This window comes from Plectropomus leopardus, chromosome 4, assembly GCF_008729295.1.
Source record: "Plectropomus leopardus isolate mb chromosome 4, YSFRI_Pleo_2.0, whole genome shotgun sequence".
Classification (NCBI taxonomy): Eukaryota; Metazoa; Chordata; class Actinopteri; order Perciformes; family Serranidae; genus Plectropomus; species Plectropomus leopardus.
Genome location: NC_056466.1, coordinates 33,411,094 through 33,432,588, shown reverse-complemented (window position 1 = coordinate 33,432,588; position 21,495 = coordinate 33,411,094). Strand labels below are relative to the sequence as shown.

Here is a 21,495-nt window from a genome sequence, read left to right as displayed (position 1 = left end):
CCCTGCTGCAGCCACCTGACTATGTTGTGATGTTGCAGCTGACTGATAGCCTGGCCAACTGCATGTGTGCCCTGTTGGCACTGACTCCTTGGCTTGTTGTATGACTGGATTGGTCAAGTCTCTCAGCTCGAACAAGAGCCTCACCTTTTCCAGCTTGTAGCCTACGTTGCCCGACATCAGTGGTAGCTCGAGTGTGTTCTTTCCGAACAGGGCAGCATTTGAGAGGCAGCGTGGTAGGCTGGTAAAGGAAGGATTGATTAACTTGAACTTCCCTGGGAGATGGCTTTGGTCTATCTTCATCAGGCCTTCTGACAGCTGCAACATGACAGAGTGAGCCATGTGCTTATCTGAGAGCTCAGCAATATAAAGCCTCCCCAAGGCTTCTCACTGGCTGCTCTGCTGGGATCTTCATATTGGATCTTCTCTCCATCAACAGAGAAGGTGATGTTATTGTTCCTGGACCCATTTTTATCCTCACCCAGCTGAGGAGCTCCTCCAGTCTCTCGAACAGTCATGTTGTGCAAGCATCTGTTTTTAGGAATGTTGTGATATTGTTCATGTAGCTTCTTATGGCTGGAAGATGCTGTCCGGAGCCAGATCTGACTCCTCAGACCACCTATCTTGCACCGATGATTGCTGTGAGGCTCCTGTGAACAGGATGGGTGAGATTGAACAACCCCCTGTTGACTTTTTATAACACTTGTGAACCCAAAGTGTTATATTATCACCATCTGCTGGACTGCCTCTTGCCCCATCTTCTCCATCACTGCCATGCCATGTGTCAAGAGAAAATGTGTCGAGAATGTCCTCAATGTAGAGCAAGTATAAAATAGTGAAAATCACTAGTGGTCTCTGAAAGGTTATTCCAGTAATTTTCTATGTTTAAAAGAGGGTTTAAAGACAATTAGGGGATTAAAAGATGTAAAGATGAGGTTAGACCCTTCTGTATTCTCCATTTTATGCAAAGTATCTTTAAAAAATAACGGAGATTATTGTGCTTAACATTTTCTCCAGTATGTTGAGGGGGAAATTTCTGACTTGTACCTCTTGGCGTTACAAAAAAACGCAAAAGTGAGAAGTTTGAGGTAAATATTGTGTTTAATAAACAAACATCAGTCAGGGAACTGACATTAGTCTGGGGATGGAGAGGAGGGGGAATATAAAGCACAATGCACATGTGTAGAGGTGGGGGGACGTATTTATCTGTTACACAAGGCGCCCCCGTACAGTAGGAGCAGGAAGTTCTATATAACATACAGATCAGGATCCAAGTCTACGGTACAAAAACTTAGCAGCAACATGTTAACATCGGAGACCAAGGGGCTAACAAAGTAGTTTCATTTAGAAAAAGTCACAGTATTCTTTAAGCATAAATTTGTTAAAAAGGTAAAAACAGTTCTAAGCATCCTCTAGGGTCAATGCTACTCACAAGATCTGTGTGTGAAATACATAGGTAGGGAAATTATCTATACATTTATACTCTAATATAAAGACCTTCTGGTAATGGCACAGTACAAACTCTCAGGAAACGCGACAAAAATATACAATGTCTTCACGTCACATTTGCAGATTAAAATGTAACTAAGGTCTCTGGCAAGCACAATAGTTTCAGTGATCAAAAAAACAACTTCTCTTCAACCAAAATAAAGGACACCATTTTGTTAGTTCAGCTATCTTGACAGATTATGTCTTTTTAATACAAAAATAAGGACAAATATAAATTAATATATATTAAAAGAATCAGATTGATACATAGGGGATCTACTGAATAAGTACAGGTATTTATGATACAATAAATACTTGTCATTCATGACTGGGGGGGTAGATAAACAGAGTATTTAACCTGGCAGGTATTTATGTGTAACTCTTCTACAGGTGAGAGTGTTTGGATGTGTGTGTGTTGTTCAGTAGCTGTAAAAAATACCACGAGTTTGCTGTGTGTAGGATCGTGCACACAGTCTCAGAGGGTTCAGGAGGTCTGTTGAGGGAGTCTGCAGACTACAGTGGTGTTTTTTTGTGTCGTAGGGGGATCTATCACTGCCCGCTGGCTCCCATGCCGCAACGCAGCTCCTCCTAGTGGTGAGTCTGTGGTACTACCAGTTAAGGTTACTCCTAAAATGCACAACTCACAGACAGGAAGCAGGAAGTCTACAGGAAGCGGTCAGCCGTCAGTGACCGGCCAGTCCTCCAGGGGAAGAGACAGTGTGGCACACCATTGGAGTCATCATGACCAACGAAAAAGAAGTAAGGAAAAAGTCAACTCTTGTGTTTTTTTTTTTTTGTCTTTTTCTCCACTTCATAATAAAAAATAAGTCTGTTTTTATACTTTACAATACAATTCAACATCCCCACCGAGGAAGCATCAATCATCAGTCCAGCACTGACAAAAAAGAAACTCTTTTTTTAGTTGCTTCTCTTATTTTTTTGCCTTTTTTATGGGTTTTTAAAAAAAAACAGGGATGGTGGGGGAAGGGACTGTGAAGGGTGATGGGTTTTGTTTCAGGAGGAATCAGGATCTTGGACAAAGGGGATGGGGGTCAAGTAAAACATATCTGGAGGGGAAGGAATCTGCCAAGGGTGTTGTCTCTTTTTTATTGATGTTTTTTTTTCTCTTTTTTTTTTTTTTTTTACGAGGAACACTTTGTACAGCCACACTTGACCACTTTCTCCACTTCCTGGACAAAAGAAGAGCCATCAGTGCACTGGAAGGTGTATTTCCTGCGTTTGCTGCGGAGGGGGGTGCAGCAGGTGCCCTGTCCTTCTGCCCCCCCTGGGCAGCTGCCCCGACACTCTAGGCGGGAGACCTTCTCCTGGGTTTGGCACGCCGCGTAGCCTTGCTGTCTCTGGTAGACATCTCGGACCCGTTCCCCTCTGCAGGCCACCTCTGCAGGCATGAGGAGAGAACAGAAAGGTAAGTAAGTTCTCCACACTTAGCTTTGAAGCGACAATGTCACAGTAGGTGGGTTTCCATTACAGATTTGTGTAAAAATTAAGGGATATTTCCAAATGTCAATAGAACACAATTGTGAGATGACTACATTTCCACTGAGTGTTGTTTTGCGACTTCTCATCTAGCGACAACATTCCAAAAAGCTGGTTTATTTCTATTGCAGAAGTCAACGTAGGCGTGTTATGGAAAAGGCAAGCCCCTGATGCATGGAAGCGGCCACTTATGAGGGCTTTCTGGAAGGTTATGGTCTACAATTTCACAAAGCCTCCTGCATCATGCCCGAGGGAGCCAATTCCTACCGACAAGCTCATAGCCATAGCATCATGTGACTTATAAAAGTGAAAAAAGTGTTTTCATTACAGTTTTGCGAAATATAGCTTTTGCGAATCACCTGATATACCACCTCATGCGAACGCAAAAACTTTTTTGCGATAAATGGAAGTTTTTTAATAATTGACATTACATGACATTAGTCGTATGTAATAGTCGCAATTCGCAAATTAATGGAAACCTACCTAACGACAAAAGTGATCTTAATGGTGAAAAACAGCTAAACAGTAGCTCAACAAATCAGTGGACTGTAGAGAGGACAAGATGGAGGATTTTAAAATGTGTAAAGGTGAAGTATGATATACTGCAAAAATTTCAATAAACAAAAATATTGAGTGGTGCAGGAATGAGTCCCTGAAATGAGTTAGCATTTTAGCACTTCTGGTTCCAACTTCTCTAAGTCAATGGGGTTCAGAAAGGAGTTTTGGTTAAAAATATGAAATAAGGACTGTGGTTAACACTAGCTTAAGAGATTTTTAGGTTTTGACCTATGACATGAAGTATATCAGAAAATACACTCTTGTGAACTTTGAAGGTTTTTTCATGTTGCAAACAATTGACTAAATGATACAACAGCACATCATCAGGCTGAACACGGCTTTTCAGCCTTGTTGTGGTGGTGACGTTAAAGTCATGTGACTGTAGTATAATTGGTTTATAGCCTAATGTTAAGTTTTTACTTTTGGTGATTGCATTTCAGCTCCAAAAATTACTATTTGTGAATCTTATCTTGCTGAACAAAACTTGTAATTATCATAAATATTTGTTTACCACATAGCTTATTTTCTACAGTAATCAAAAACCAAGTGGAAAAATCCCATCGGTTTTGGAAAAGGGAACCAGGGTGATGCCAACTTTTGCATCAGTCTACAAAAAGTCATACCTGCATCACTCTATTGTGAAAAATTTGCTAGTACTAAACAACAAAATTTTAATAATCAGTACAACTTTATGAGAATTCTGAAAAAGTCAGGCCACTACAAAACAGCTACCGTATCAAAAAAAAACCAAACTCTGACATACAAAATAATGACTGCTGAAACTATATGAAACACATATGAATCAAGAACAGGACCTGGTTACCTTTCAAATATTTTAATACTAAATAGGGTGGGAGTAAGATGTGACCAGGCAGTCTCACCTGAGTAGTCCCCCGCGAGGGATTAAGAGGAAGCTCAGGAAATGCTGAGTTGAAAAAGCAGTGGGTTAGATGCGTTAATGCAGAGACATTAAACACTGTTAGATACACTCAAACAAGCACGGACAACAGAGCAGAAGCTTAGTAGAGGTGCTGCTAAGAGAAACATGCTTTCAAAGGCTTGTACTCAAAGATATTATCTTTAAAAGAATGTAAGTAGCCAATTTACAGTCAACACAGACAATTAATATACAGGCACATCCAGAATACGTGTGCATCTCCTGTAAACATGTTTTTCTCACCTCTGTCACATGCATCCCCTGTATATCCGCTGTTGCACTCGCAGTATGCTTTGCCCAGGCCTGACACTCTACATTTGCCATGTTTACAGCGAGACAGACTGCAGGGGTTAGCTGCATCCTGGTCCTGCTCATCACAGAGTACGCCAGCGAAACCAGGCTGGCAGCGACAGGAGTACGAGTAGGAGTTGATTGGAAGGCAGGTACCGTGGATACACCTGAGGATGGAGGAGAGAGAGAGACAAAGAAGATGAAGATGTAGACACATTAAAACAACTAGAATTACCATGTTGTGCTTGTGTGCCTCCATGAACCAGTCAAGTTGCACATACAGCTTACATCAATGTCTGTGAAAACACTGATGCTTCAAACACATCCTCCCCACAGCAGCACAGAACATCAACCAGCACCGATTCAAGGTGGACACCCAAGATTAGTGTCACCAGTTCAGTATCTGACCACGTCTCCCCTTCTGTTCCGTTCTGTTATGATGCTGAATAATGTCTGGAAAAGTATTTTTGTAGAACCTTATGATTTAACAGTGAAGTTGACCTTTGACCTATATAATTTTTTTTTATATTTCAGAACTTCCTTATTATATCCTATTAGACATTTGTGTACATTTTTTTCACAACTAGTGTATAAATTCAAGTTATGACCAAAAACATATTGGGTGAGGTCAGAGTGACCTGTGACTATCAAATTCCTATCAGCTTATTCTTAAGTCCAAATGGAAGTTTGTGCCAAATTTGAGGAAACTACCTTGAAGCATTCTTAAAATATAAAGCTCAAATAAATGAGATGGGCGCAAGGTCACAGTGACCTTGACCTTTTACCACCAAAGGCTAATCACTTCATTGTTGAGTCCAATTGAATGTTTTGAAATGTTTTTGATGTATCGTGTCCACATGAATGAGACAGATGTGGCCACAGTGACCTTGACCCTTAACCTACGACCACCAAAATCTACTAAGTTCATTGTTGAGAACAAGTAGACAATTGCACCTAGTTTGAGGAAATTTCCTCAAGGCGTTCTTGAGATAACCTTCTCGAGAATGGAATGGACAGACAGATGGACAATTTACCAATGCCTAAAGTGATGGCTATCGCTACCCTAGAGGCACAAAAAACACTCACTTGTTGCCGTCACAGGGGTTGTTGACTTGCTGGTCACACAGCGTCCCCGTCCAGCCCGGGTGGCAGGTGCAGGTGAAGCCACGATGCCCTGTGGGGTGGCAGTCACCTTGGACACAGGCGCCTCTCTGACAAGGCTGGCAGCCTGGCTCCACCCCGTGGCCCAGCCACTGTCTGGTGGTGCTCTGTGCAGTCCCAGAGCCCGTAGTCCCCATCCCCAGCCCGGCCCCCAGGTCTTGGAGTTTTCCGTTGACGTACAAGTTACGGAGGCAGCCGTGGAAGCTGGTGCCGTTGCGTCCACCTGAGCTATGCTGCAGGGACGAGAGACCCCCAGATGCAGAGGCACGTTCTGGCATACCTGGAGGAAGGCAGGATTAGAGCATCAACTTGCAGAGGCACATATCTAAGCTTATTTGTGTGCACAAAGTAAATGAAAATCAAATCCCATTTTCTTTATATAGTGATTTTTGTGCAAGATTGCAATGTGTGTTTCACACATGAGAGGATAGTAGATTAAATAGAAAGTCTAGTCCGTCTGGCCATCTGCCCATCCATTGTCTTCCTAGCCGGCCGCAGGGACAGAAGGATGAGCAGAGTACTTCAGACGTCCCCCAGAACATGCTTAAGGGGAAGCGCCCCAGCGCCCGAATCACCTAAACTGGCTTTTTAAGTGAAGGAGCAGTAGCTCCACTCTGGGCTCCCTCCAAATGTCTGAGCTCCTCACCCTGTCTCTAAGGCTGAGCCCAGACACCCTACAGAGGAAACTCAGTTTGGCTGCTTGTATCTGCAATCTCATTCTTTAGGTCACTACCCAAAGCTCATGACTATAGTTAAGAGTTGGAACGTAGATGGAGGGGTAAATCAAAAGCTTTGCCCTCTGGCTCAGCTCCTTCCTCACAAAGACAGTCCAGCGTGGCGTGTTAGGATTTTGTTTGTAAATGATAACTGTTGGGATGAATCTATCATCTGGCTGCATGATTTTATCTGCAGTTCATCTTTTTCTTGGGTTCTCTTGTAAAGAGAAAAGTATTTAAGCCAGCCAGTGACAAAATGCTGCAGTAGTTTCTCAGTACCTTTTTGTGAGACAAATGGCTGTACTTTGGCAAAACTCCTAAAACAAATCGAAGTACTTTCGCTGATTTTTGTGGGGTTCAAATGTCAAGTCAGGACCAAAATGCAGAACAAGACTACTTGTGGTTTGACATTTTGTGCCAGGGATTTTAAATTAGTCTATCTCTGCCTTTTTTTAAAAATAAAAAACAATTAGTTTTTTGGGGGGGTCTGCCTTATTTCCCATCATTATAATTGCCACACAAAATGTAAAAGGCATTACTTAAAAAATATTTTGACCTGTGGTGGAAAAATGTATCTATCATGTGTCATTAACACACACATCTATCTTTGTGAGGACTGTTATTGACAAAAAGCATTCCCTAACCCCTTACTCTAACCTTAGCCATTACAACAAAATGCCTAACCCTCAAACCTGACCTACACCCAGTTCTTACCTTAACTATCCAACAGGCCTTTGAAGAAGTGAGGAGGAATAAAAATGTCTACTCTATCCAAAATGTCCTCACTCTGTTGGCTACAAACATCTTTTCGTCCTCACAATGTATTAAGTACAAGAATACACTTAAGCACTCACACACACAAGAAATTTAAACACTCATTCCTTACCTCCGAGGTAAAGCGGAGAATCTATGTTGAGTGTGGACTGTTTGCTGATGGAGTTGATGGATTTGGGCGGCCCGCCGTCGATGGACAAAGACAAAGTTTGGTCTGATGCTACCAACTCCACAGCGTGGAAGCTACCATCATTCACTGTCTCCACACTGCGAGAGAGAGAGAGCGTGGAGAGATTGCGTCTGAACATTTGTATCATCCATCATGTTAATGTTGCAGTTGGACACTTCTGCCTGTATGTGCATGTACCTGTATATAGCAGAGGGTGGGTAAGATCCCGTGTCATAGCTGACCCTGAGGCGTCCCCTGTACAGCTCCATGGCGATGTGATCATTGTCCCCTTTATACAACAACACGCCACTGTCCTCATCTGTGGCAATCTAAAAAACAAAACCAGCAGGATGTTCGTGTCAATGATCTCAAGTAAATAAAAGTAACAAACCAACAATGTAAAACTACTTCTGTTGCAAGTACCTAAATGTCCCACATTCAAACTTTAGTTATCATCAGCAAAATATATTCAAACCTGATATAACTATTATTTGGCCACTTGAGGGCAGCTGATTCATACACACTGACATATCACATTGTCGCCTTTCAAGCTGACATGTCCTACTAAAGTCCAATATTTACCCTCTCTACCAGGCCCAGGTTTTGCCTGTTATCACACATTTAGGTCTCTACAAGATACTTAAACAACAAGACTGCTGTGATCAGGATGTATGCTAATACATAAAAAGCAGACAAGCAGTAATCTCTGAGGCTGAAAAATTATGCCAACGTGGAAGTGCCAAAAACTGCAGTCCCAAATTCACAGAGTATAGCTGTAGCCATAGCTGTCACTATTTCAGTTTGTTTTCAGTTCTGGAAAAAAGAAAAAGTCCTGTTCAGTGTTTGGTTGTACTAAAAGATCTTCTAAGGAATGAGATGCTTGGTTTTTCCAGTAAGTACATTTTGTTTTAGTGATTTTAAGCGTGTTTTTTTGCTAGTGAAAAGTTGCATTGGCATAACAGTCAACAGTAGCTGTAAATGCATGTGCTAACCAAGCTAGCAGCTTGCTTTAAGGTTATCTGCATCCTCACAATCAAATATAGTCAACTCTGGCTCCAAAAAATCCAAGATGGCAACAGCATAAATGCCAAACTCGAGAGTTCAAAAAAGTCTGTAAACCAATGGATGACTTCACGGTGGCTAGTCCATTATTCTTTTGCAGTCTATGGGCACAAAGATGAGCTAGCTTTCCACCACCACCTGATGGATATGTAGCTCTTTAGCGACTGTGTTCACCAGCTAGTTACACACTGTGTCCTTGTTGTTAGGTGTCGAGCAGGTAGAGTATGCTGGGTTTTTAAAGCTTTTCCACTGAAAACAGCTGCCTACTGAGTCTGAAAATGTTGCTGTGAGAGTGGTGAGAGTGAACCAGAAAAGTTAAGTTGCGATCAGAACATCTAAAGACTGAGATGAGGTTTGGTACAAAGCTCACACCTGTAGGCTTATGTTGGTCTCTGGTGAGAGGAGACTGGAGGGAAATTGCAGGTAGGACTCGCGGTTGACAAAGTTGACGCTGACGAGCGTCTCACAGCGTTCGCCCTCATAACCGTGAAGACACTGGCATTGGGGGTCCGTTCCCATGACGACGCACTGTGCCCCATTGAGGCACTCGTGGTTGTCACAGGGGCTGGTGCGAGGAAGGACCATCGGGGGTGAGAACTCGCAAAATAACCCACTGCAACACACACACATTGCACAGACATTGAGTACAAGTAAGCTGTGTTTCATTATTTTTTGAAAGTATGATGCTGCTACATTAACTAGGCTATGCTGCAGCTAAGTAAAAAGTACTCCCAATCAAAGTTAATAATGTTCCTAAAGTGGTCTCTATTAAATGCCTTGTGAAAATTAAGTTCAAAAGACTTAAAACTTGCTTGAAACATGTAGTTAGTTTGAATACTAACATGTCTTTTTTTTTTCTTTAAAATTATATTTTATTTGGCAAATCAGGGCACCAAAGTCATGAACAGACCATTTTTACTGGTTGTTTCAAGGACAATTTGACACCTAAAATTTGAGAATTGGCTTCCAAAAAAATTACAAACTACATTGTCCTGAGATCAAACCTGAATCCATCAACACAGACAGAAGAATTTGGAATACAACATGATAATAATGTAACTTTGAGGTGCATAGATTGATAGATAGACGGAAAGAGACAGAGCAATAACTAATAGTCAACACCAGGAGGAGCTCCTTTCACACCACACACTGCAAAGAAATACACATTTTATATGGTGTAAGGGAAAAACAGATGGTTTTTGGCAAAAGAAAAAAAAAACCCAGAACATTTTGCCATATTAAAGACTCAAGCAAATGTTGACACTTCAGTTTGGAAAAAGTCGGCAATTTAAAACTATTAATTTTAAAAGGCATAGTATGCAGCTCTATGTATGTGGAATCTTCTGCAAAAAGACTTAAAGCTGCACTCTTTGGTTCCTCAAGGCTGTTTCAAAGCTCTGTTGCAAGACTATTGTGTGTCATCTTCCACATCTGGGAGTCTCTTCAGCTGGTCTTTTAATTCATTTTTTTTTAATGGTTTACTTATAGTATATATTAGCATACTTTTTAGACCTTCCTTGTGGTAACTTATTTTCATGTTTTATATTGTTTGTTTTAGAGTTGTATATTTTGATTTTTATTTTTGTTCCATGATCTCAGTCTGTTGCTGCCCGTCTTGGCCAGGACTCTTGAAAAATAGATTTTTGATCTCAAGAGGTTGCTTTGGTTGAATAAATAAATAAAGTCAGCAACGCTAAAAATAAGATCAATATGTGTGAGTTCCTGCTGGGCTGTGTGCATTACCTGTATCCCTCTGGACAGACGCAGGTGTATCCGTTGACTGCGTCAATGCACTGACCTCCGTTCTGACACTTGTTGTCTTCACAGTCGTTATAGTCCAGCTCACAGTGCTCACCTACATAGCCCGGAGTGCACTCACACCTAAAACATATGCACACACACACACAGACACACACACACACACGCAAAAACACAGAAATACGTATTGATGGAGAACTTTCATCCACAGACTGAGTAGCAGTTTTCATGGTTAAACATAAATTATACATTATATTCTTCCTATCCTTAACAAGGTGTCAGTATGTACAAAGAAAAGACACATCCAGGCAATGAAAGCTAAGTTTATGTTGTGTTTCCAGTTGCCTGATGAAGAGCAGCAGCTTCCAGGCTGCCAGGTTGATAACTTTATACAGCTTAGCAACGAGCGCACACACACAAACACACACACGGTAGCACAGACAAACTACACTGACCCGAGTACACTTCGCGAGGGAGTACAACTAAACCCAGGTTCAAATAAAATCTGGATAGTAAGCTTATGAGGGAGCCCAAATCACACTCCCAACACCTCCCCTACACACTAACACACACAGAGAGCTTATCTCTGCAGGGAAAAACCAGCAACTCATTTATTTCAGTGTGAGAAATGTTAGTACTCAAATCTCATGGGAGAGAAACAAGAAAACACAGCTAACTCCACCAACTCTGCATTTGTGTACATGCGTGTGTGTGTGTTTGTGTGGAGTCCACTCACTTGTATCCCTGAGGGGTCAAAATGCACTTTGAGTCGTGCTGACATGGGTTCAGCTCTGGAGCACAGAAATCCAGTTTCTCTTCACATAGCTCCCCTAGGAACACACACACACACACACACACACACACACACACACACACACACACACACACACACATACAAATCATCTCAACACCTTTTCAATACTTTGCATAACATTCAGAAAAATAATAAAGTGAAATTATAATGTGTAACACCTCAATATTTACAGTGTGTGCATCTTGGTATGCTTGAGCATCTCTGTGTGTGCACGCAGTGCTGTATGTATCTGTACTGCATGCACAGAAATGAGTGTGTGTGTGTGTGTATGTGTGTGTTGTATGGGTGTGTACGCTGATGATGGATGACTCTCTCGTGGCCAGGACCAACACAGTGGTCTGATAAATGATCTCATCTCTGGGAATGTCACATTCCTGATGATATTCCCGCGTGTATCCTGACGTTCCTAAAACTCTGAACTCTGAATGAATCGCTGATGAGGCATCAGGGAATAAACCAATACTCCTGACAGCACACAGTCTACTCTGATCAATGAGAATGTGGGTGAGACGATGGGAGACGCATGTTGGTGTTTTGGAGCTATATATCTCAGCTATTTCTATCTCAGCAGTGATGGTACTGCCTCACTTACTTAGAAGCAGTCATATTAATAGATTATTATTGTTAAATGGAAATCCTCACATAGTTTATTATCAGACAGTGGGTGTCTTCGTGTCCCAGTCTATCAGTTTTAGATTGCATCAGTAAATGGCTTTAATAAGGAGGACCCAGCTGTCATTAAGAGAACCGGTCAGCGATTTTATGTGAGACTAACCAATGAAAAGTTGGTCATATTAGTCTTACTGCAAAATGATTATCTGTATATCATTTTCTCATCTATGTTACCTATATTGTTTTTTTCTCACATGCCACTACAGTAAATGAAGAATCCAAAAATGGAGAGAATTCTTGATGAAATGGAGTAAAAGGGGGTTGTGCTATAAAAACATCCATTTTATAACTCTCCGACACCTTTTGCAGTATAATCCAAGCTTCATTTATGGTAAATGGTAAACAGAGTGCCCCAGGAATCTCTAAAAGACGGAAATTAATTAGCATTTTAGCACTCCCAGTTCCCTTAGGGTCTGTGACTCACACAAGCTTAAGAGACTTTAACGTTTTGTTCTACCGCAGAAAATACATTAGTAAAATACCCCACTTGTGAATTTGGAAGCTCATGCAGGCAGAGTGGCTGCTCTAACCTGTTAACACGGGTACCGCTGCTGAATGCTTTGCTTTAAGGTGATATTTCAGGCGTGAAGTACTCCGCTGGTATGAAAACGCAGGTTAAAAGCCACTGTGGCCTTCAATGACGCACCGCGGAACAGTTAATCAGCATTGATTTTTTTAACGCGTTATTTTTTCTGTGATTAATTAATGGAAACTAACGTGTTATCTTGACAGCCCTAGTTTTGATATAGTTTTGCTGTGGTTAAACATGGATCCCTGACTTCAATTAAACAAGTTTTTGAATTCTTCGTTCAGTCTGGAGGCATGCAAAAAAAAAAAAAAAAAAAATTCCTTCATGAATTCAACACAACACATAGTGAGTAACTGAAATACAAATGACCGTGGTGAAGCATTTCTTTATGAACACTTTTGAAGTGGTATGCTGTAAGTCCTACAGTTGTTATCACTGAGCTCTTTAAAATGTTTAAAAGATTTATGTTTCTGGAGGAACAAATGGTCTCGGGGCTGAGCGCCACAGACAGGTAGGGGAAACTGGAAAGTATTGAGAGATGGAAATACACCTCTTTGGGCTTGGTATTTAAACACACAGAATATCACCAGGCTTCTCCTTAACACTTTGAGACCTGGATCGACAACAGTTTTCTTGTGCCGTGTTCAGATGCCTTTCACAAACATAACACCTTTGAAACATCGAGCAAATTGGTTTGATGTCTTTCAAAAACATGGAAAAAAGGCAATCAGCAACTGGGCCTGCTTTTTGTGTTGTTTTTTTTAAAGAAACAAGCAAATTTGCTCAGTTTTCAAAGGATTAAAAGTCAAAATGTTCACCTGAAACATTATGAAACAGTTTTGCTTCTGTAATAACATGTATGCATAAAGCTGCAAGCAGAATAACCACCAATATCTGAGAGGATGAATTTCAAACTCAGCAGTCTGTTTGAACTTCAAGCACATGCACTGCTGACATGGAGCGTGACTGCATACAGTGTGTTCAATCTGTGGCACTGAAGACCAAAGTTTTATAGGAAGTGTGGATAAAGCACAGGAAATGAGGGAAGGAAGCATAGGATGGAAGGAAGCAAGTAAGGAGAGAGGGACGAAAAGGACAGAGAGAAGAACAGACTAACCTCTCTCCACCTCATTGGTAGCAGCTGCGACCACAGAAAAAAAAGAAAAAAAAAAGACGACAGATGATAGAAAGCAGAGCGAGACATGAAAAAAGACACAGGACAGCGAGACACAGAAAGACAGAGAGAACACCGCCACAAAGGTTAGCAGTCAGAGATGATTAGCACAGTGCAAAAGCAGACAAACAAGCAGCAACAGAGCAGTGTTAGTTAGAGTATAACAGGATTTGTCTGCAGTTTAGTCCTCTAAAAAGCCTTCCTTGTCTGTGTATGTTCCACATTTCAGTGGACACAGAGCAGTTGCACAGTTGGTGATGTGGAGAAGTTACAATTTATTTTTTCAATATGCAATGTTGGTTGGCTCACAGCTGGAGCACCTCTGCAACTTGGATCTGCATTGGTGCAAAAGATAAATGGCTATGTCAGAAAATATTTGCTTCTTTGATAAAAGGTTAAAGGTATAAGTGAGTAAAATCTTCAAGGTACACTGTAAAATCTGAGAAGCTGATCTTACTTAAAAAAAATTAGGGAATGTAGTGCCTCGAAAAAGGTAAGTTAATATAGCTATTACTTCTATGTTATCTTTATATCCAATTGTTAAGCTTACTTAAAAAATTTGTTATATTTACCTAATTTTGTGAAGTTGCTGCAACTTAAAAATGGACTAAATTGACTAAAATCCATCTTTCAAAGTTTTAGCAACTTCAGTAAATGAAGTATTTATTAGCACTCTCTCTTTTTATTTATTTATTTATTTTATTTTATCTTCATTATTCACTTGATTAATCATCTTTATTTATATGATATTCTATTTATAGGATGTGCATGTGTATTGTATTGTAATTTGAGCTGCTGGACACCTGAATTTCCCTTTCAGTGATGAATAAAGTATCTTCTTATCTTATCTTATATTGACTTACATTTTACAAGGCATAAGTTTCCAGGATTTGTTTTTTGTAAATAAGATCAACTTGTCAGATTTCACAGTGTAAAAGTTAACTACAACTCCCAAGGTGCATTTTTGCATGAGACATCTAGTCACTGAGTTAAAAATAATTTTACACAATGGTGCTTAAAACTGAGTTGAAAATTTGCAGCACAGTCTGGAGCTTAAATCACTTCACTTTTACTACTACTTGTATTAGGCTACATGTGATGGCCATTATCAATGGCTGTAAACCAAACTATCTGGATACAACTGGATAGAATAATAACAAATCAGAGCAACGCAACTTGTGATGTATCGTTGAGCGACATGAGCTTCCTAATTTTGTTGTATCACAACACCATGACAATAAGGCCTTTTTGATCTCTGTGGCCTGGTCGCAGACTTTCTCGAATTACAGCTAAACAGTACACTAAATTATGTTTCTGGAAACATTTGAGGTGAGAAATGCAATAATAGAATCTTGATTCATCAGTAATGGCTAGCTTGACAGTTTGATCTGAGTTTTGTGATTCTGGGACATTGTGCTGGATGGAGCACACTGGATGAAATTACGACTAATTTGAGCAGTAACATGTGTGACGTTTGGCTTTTTAAATCTGAACCGATGATGCCTCTCTATCAATCATTGAAACAAACGCGCCCCATATTAAAGTTGACTGCAAATCTGTCTTAATGGCAGGGGCACCATGTGCGTCTGCCAGACTAAATAAAACATGAACTAGCAGATTTGTCTGCTTCCCAAATACACAAAGTGGAAACGCAACGCAGGCAATTTGAAAAAGCCATACTTCAAAAACTGCAATGGAAACACTTTTTTGGTCACATGATGCTATGGCTATATGCTTGTCAGTAGGAACTGGCTCCCTCATGATCCAACAGGATCTACAAGAGAGGTCATTGCATCGCACAACTCTTTAAAGATCATCCGGAAGTTTTGAATCCACAATTCCTCTGTGAAATTGTGGACTATCACCTTCCAGAAATCCCTCATATGTGGCCGCTCCCACATATAAGTGGCTTGCCCTTCCATTATTGCTCGCATAACACGCCTATATTGCCTTGGATATGAAATAATGACGGCTAGTGCGGTGGCTGCAATAGAAATAAAGCTGCTAATGTTTTGGAATGTTATCGTGAGAGGGCCAATCGTTTAACATCACTCAGTGGAAATACAGTCATCTCGCATTGTGTTTAAGATAAGATGGAATTCCAGAACTTATTTAGTCTTCATAATGAGGCCCTGACAGAGTGCCATGTTTATTTGTTCAGTGATACTGACGGTAAAAATGTGAACAGAGAATACAGAATGGGGAATATTACCTGTGTATTCCGGTGAGCACATGCATGTGTAGTTGTTGATCCCATCGATGCAGGTGGAGTTGTTCTCGCAGTCGTTGTCTTCACAGTCATCGATGTTGATCTCGCACGCGTCGCCTTCAAAGCCCTCCGGACACACACACCTGAGATCACACACATACGTAAGCAGCTATCAAAGGATAAACACATGTAAGGCCGCATGCAAAACATTGACAACAGAAATCTCTGGGACACCTTTGGTTGGCAAAGAGACACACAGACACGGACACAGACACAGATACAGACACACAGAGACACACACACACACACACACGCGCACACACACACAAGCACAATCCATGCGTGTGGCTCATAACAGCAGTGTCAGCTCCATCTACATATCCCCAGTAGAGAGTCATTATTCTGTTAACGTGAGCGTGCCTCAACTCTGTAACTACTACTCAGGTTTATTACTGCGTATACACACACACACACACACACACACACACACAGAGCGGTATATTATGGGTCTAATAAAGAGCTCTTATGCGGCACACACTCGGGTGGATTAATATCTCATTATATAGTCAACGACAGCTCTTGACGATAAATATTCCACCCCCGACGCCAGAGAAGGAAACCAAAGCCTGCAAAGATGAAAATGCAGACATGGAGAGGAAGACTGATATGAAAAAGTAACAGAGTAGACAGACAGAGGGCAAGGAAAGAGAGGAACAGGAGGACATGTGATTTTGGGCCGGTCTAATTGTCTGTGTGGGCGTTTCAAATGTGCTCGGAGTGTGCAGACAGCTGTAAGCCCCCCTCCTGTTAATACTTAGCAGCCTAATGAAGAGGAGGTGATTCTCACAGCAGGGCTGTCCAGCTCGGAGACAGAGTGAGGACACAACTGGTCCCCTGAGCACACTCACGCCCACCTGTCATTGGCGGTGCAGCGGAGTTATTGATGGAATTATTTGCTGAGGGTCCACAGATCACATGTTGTGTCTATAGTGTGTTCTCAATAATCAGTGGTTCAATGGTTTATTGTTATCTCTTTTTTTAACTGTTGTCTGGTGTTTGACCCCCCCCCCCTTTTTTTTTTTTTTTTTTTTAAAGCTCTGTTTATTTTCAAGGTGAACACAAAATATTAAATTTTTTATGGCCTGGATCTGATTGTTTTTGCTGCTGCAGAGATTATTCTGCTCAGTTGTGACAACAATTTACTAGCCAACTTCATTGCCAAAACCCGAGCATGCTGCAAGCACGACTGATTATAACAAGTTTACTCTTTGAAGCTGGATTAGGCAGTTTCATTTTGGCATCATTGGTCAAAATAAAATAAAATAAAATAGAAAACCTTTTGCATATTGCAATGATTGAACCTTCTCTTGGCTCTTCTTTCATGCTTTGGAAATCTAGCCCATGACAGGAGACTTTGATCAATCATAGGTCAATTCAGAGAGAGGCTGCTCCTATTTGCTGTTCTAGTAATGCAGATGCACATGCACATCCTTTCGGTGAAAGCCTGATTCAAGGGCAGAGAACCCTACAGGGAACGTTGCTGTTCAAGCACTGACAACAACTGCCTTCACTGCAAGGCAACCTAAAAGAGGAAGATGGAGTTATCAAAAAGAGGGTCTAAAACGGAGTCTGACAATAAATAAAATAAATGTCAACACGTCAACACCGAGCTTTTGCAGTCATGGCCCCTCAGCTCTGGAACTCCCTGCCTGAGGATCTCAGGCTCGTAGAATCAGTGAAATTTTTTTAATCACTCCTTGAACTGTGAAAGAGAGCCTTTCATTAATTTTAACACACTGTTTCTTTCAAACGTGTCTTGTTTAATTATCACTATTGTGATTATCTTATACTGTCATAGTATACTGTAATTTTTTTTATTTTTGTATTATCATAATTGTTTGGTTTATATACCTCAGTGCAATCTTCAGGACAGTTAGTTGCCAACTTTGCTTCTCTGCTTCACTGATGTGTTTTGTTTTTTTATCTGGAATCAACCATGCAAAGCACTTTTGACTTTGTTTCAAAAAGCACTTTCCAGATTAAGTTTTCTATTATTGTTATTATTATGTTCATTGTTATTATTACATTAGCAAAGCGTGTTTAAGTTTTGCTAACAGGAGTCAAAGGATCATGGCTGCAGCTTCAATTTCACATTTATGTAGATAACGTAAGCTAACACTAGAGACTCAAATCGCAGTGTTTCCTCTGCCGCACTCCCGTCGCTACAGACCAGCTCGCCAAGAGGAGAGAGGGCAGCAGCTCCGGAGACGGACCCCCACCCAGCTGTCGCAGCAACCCGAATCCAGCCAGTGCAAGGTCAGCCAGACAGCCCCAACTCTGCTGGATCAGCAAAGTTTCTGTTGCTGCTGTTGTGCAAATTAGACGCGGTGTTTTGTCACTGTTACCCCTTTTCCATCAACATGAAACCAGTTCTGTTCCCACACCTGATTTTTAAACATTCAGAGCAAGTGCGTTTATCATATTTTTCAGGTTGGAAAGAGATGAAGGAGTAGGCAAGTACAAAATTGTCAGAAAAAAAAGCACGCAGTGGTTTCATTTATGGTTGGTCCATGCTTGAATTTGAGTCAAACATCTGTAACATAGACTGTATATAAAGATGGACAACATGACAGTTCTCAATCGCCCCCAGGTGTCTGACTGCAGTACAGGTCATTAAGCCTGCCCCTCCATGTTTGTAAATTGGACATAGGCCAAACTAAAAACTCAATGTACACGCCAAATAAATGTTTCCCAAATCTGGTTTCTGTCACTGAAGGTAGTTCTCATCAGCCTTATGTTTGCTCAATTGATCGGTTTTATGATTAGTTTGGTTTTAATGAGTTATTCAATTCTACAAAAAGGGCATTTAACGCCATGACTGATAGCTGTGAAAGCCAATCCATGTGCTCCTATTCAATAGAGCTGTGCGCGATTGGCTGGACGGGTGTTTTGGGTGGAACCCCCCCACATCTCAATTACATCACCATCGCAAGATGGCAGAGCCCATATCTAATATTTTAACCTCACTTAAGCATAGCGAGGGTAAGTGGGGGCGTGTCATCCATCTTTATATATATATATATATAGAGTCTATGATCTGTAATCAATGTTATCAATGATTTTGCCATTACAATTTACTTCTTTGGTGCATTGTGCAACACTCTCAAGCCTCCTTACCACATAGTACTTGTACGCAAATACAGTTTTACATTGTAATGGAGAAAACAGACATTTGGTAGGCTTTTACTTTAGTCATCACCTTCATAGAGGTGGTTTCAATATCTGCTTTAATCATTAGCTGGTATTTGTTTAAACTGAGTGTTGAATGTGAAAATGTCTGATTTTACAGCTCCCTCGTGGGAGCTTTAAAAAAAGAAACTGTGGCAGAGAGTCGTTCACAGAGTTGCCCTCGTGGCTATTTAAATGTTAAAGGGGCACTCTGGCGATTTGGCATCACACTTCCATTAAGATGTGGGACCCACAAGAGACAGACTTAAGAAAAGAAAGGTCAAACCCATGAAACAAAGTGTCAATTTATCTAGTCTCTTAGTTTATAACTTTGATCAAGCTGCACAAAGGTTGGATCCTGTGATTCCCATAATGCAACTCTTAAGCGTCTTTAGGTAGACCCTCTTCGCCTGGTAGATGCTCATGTCTTTTCAATCTTATTTTGTGATGCAGGCTTTCTGTTGTATTTTTTCTTTGGAAACCTTCCCTCAGAGCTACAGATGACATTTTACAGCTTTCATAGAGTTGAGTGTCACTTCTCAAGGCAAGTAATCAAGTAATCTGATATGCAAGTATAAAATAGTTGGAAAGCCTCTTTAACATAACGCTTACACAGATGGTAGCCAAAACTAATCAGGTTAGAAAAAGCTTTTTCAAATAGTCTCACCAAAAGTTGCTCCCTTCTCCTTCCTTCAGGTGGCAGGTGCCACCATTCTGGCATGGGTTACTGATGCAGGCATGAATGGGCTCCTCACAGTTCTGACCCTACATGCAAACACAAACAAAGCATTTAGTGCTTCTATAGAACAGCTTATTATAAATGCAGTATTAGCATCTATTTTCATGGCGATGGGATTATTCTGTGCCCTTGTGACCAGCAGAGACTCTTGATCAGGGGCATATGGTCTATAAGGGGTGCTGGGCTGCCGCCTATCTTGTAATTCCAATACTGAAATCTATACTCTAATGAGAAATGCTGCCAAATTGGGCGATTTTCATCCCAGTTGGACAGCTTTTAGATGTATTATATTGGTAAAAGTGCAGACAATATTTTCAAAATCCATATCACCATAAAAAAAAGTCTTGTTATTTTCATCGGAAAAAACGTGCAGCTGTGGTGACCAGATTAACTCTGTAAAACATACATTAAAAATTGAAACAATTTTACAGGACAACCTGTACATTTTACAGTTTAACGCTATTGTAATTCAACTTTTAAACTGTTGTAATGACAGTTTTAAACTGTAAAATGTACAGGTTGTTCTGTGAAGTTTTTTGTTTTTATTGATTTTTTTTCCGCAGAATTATTCTTGCAACCACAACTGCCACTTCTTTCCGTAAAAACAACAGGATTTTTTTTTTTTTACAGTGACTTAGCTGGCTATTAATGATGTTTTTGAAAAAACATGGCAACACTGTGTTAGCTAGAAGGCAGGTCAAAGACCACAGGCGCACCCACTGGCTGATCAGACCAGCTAGAAGCAGCGTAATGTAAAATTACAGGAATATCTGTGGTAATACTGTACATATTTGTTAATTCAGGTATGTTTTATGAACCCCTAAAATATAAGATCGTCTGCCAGCCATCCCCAGTACCCCTGACACCACCACCTCTACCGTGTAACGTGATGCACAGAAACACCAACACATAACCGACAGTGTGATAATAATAACATCCAACTTTCCTAAACGTGGTTTCTGTGATATGAAAAACACTTATAGAATAATAATGTTCAAAAATAGAAAAACAGCCACAATACACAGAGCTACCTATGGTGCTTTAGCCCCACCTAATGGAAAAGTCACACCTTGCCACTGCTCTTGAGTACGTGAAAACAACCCTTTGGCTTTCCAAAATATGCGTACCTTAAATCCATAGGGGCAGGTGCAGCGGTAGTAGTGCACCGGGTCATTTGAGCAGGTACCGTCGTTCTTGCAGGGGCTGGACAGGCAAGGGTCACACTTAGCCTGGATACTCATATCTACTGGACCTGCGTGATGCAAACGCACACAAAACATACACAACAGAGAGACCATTGGCTTTATATCAGGTTTCACATGTTGGGGAGTGAGACAAGTCAGAGTACATAGGTTGACATACACTCAGACAGCTGTACATGATCAGGGACCTGAGTCTTGTGTCAATTCAATTTAACTCTTTGGCTGCAGAATGAAAATACAGTGTTTTTCCCAATTGGCAGCTGTGCTTTTTGACATTTCAATTAACTTTTATGCATGCAACATGCAAATTTGTGAGGAAAAAAAAAGAAAAAAAAAGTTTTTTCCCATACAATTAAAAGCACATAAGACATCATTTACAGGTCCATGACATGTACAGAGGACACGCATATTCCCAAATTTCATAACATAACATCAGGTCTAACAGTCAGGACACACAGTACTGGTCAGAACATGAGGGCTGAATTGGAAAGAGAGCGGTTCACTTTTGGTGAGGGCTCAA

General features: G+C 40.8%; 1 protein-coding gene across 2 annotated transcripts in view; it reads right to left on the bottom strand.

Annotated features, from left to right (window-relative positions):
• Positions 1 to 1,180: 1,180 nt before the first annotated feature.
• Positions 1,181 to 21,495, bottom strand: part of slit2 (slit homolog 2 (Drosophila)) — a 128,739-nt gene continuing 108,424 nt past the window's right edge. For both annotated transcript variants that reach the window (XM_042484929.1, XM_042484930.1), the window contains 11 exons: positions 20,901 to 21,025; positions 19,702 to 19,799; positions 15,810 to 15,949; positions 11,145 to 11,238; positions 10,394 to 10,531; positions 9,023 to 9,263; positions 7,787 to 7,917; positions 7,532 to 7,686; positions 5,855 to 6,209; positions 4,721 to 4,935; positions 1,181 to 2,884 (listed from right to left, as the gene is read on the bottom strand). In XM_042484929.1, the coding sequence (XP_042340863.1) occupies positions 2,628 to 2,884; positions 4,721 to 4,935; positions 5,855 to 6,209; positions 7,532 to 7,686; positions 7,787 to 7,917; positions 9,023 to 9,263; positions 10,394 to 10,531; positions 11,145 to 11,238; positions 15,810 to 15,949; positions 19,702 to 19,799; positions 20,901 to 21,025 (1,949 nt within the window). In that variant the 3' untranslated portion in view covers positions 1,181 to 2,627. The remainder of the gene's footprint in view (positions 2,885 to 4,720; positions 4,936 to 5,854; positions 6,210 to 7,531; positions 7,687 to 7,786; positions 7,918 to 9,022; positions 9,264 to 10,393; positions 10,532 to 11,144; positions 11,239 to 15,809; positions 15,950 to 19,701; positions 19,800 to 20,900; positions 21,026 to 21,495) is intronic.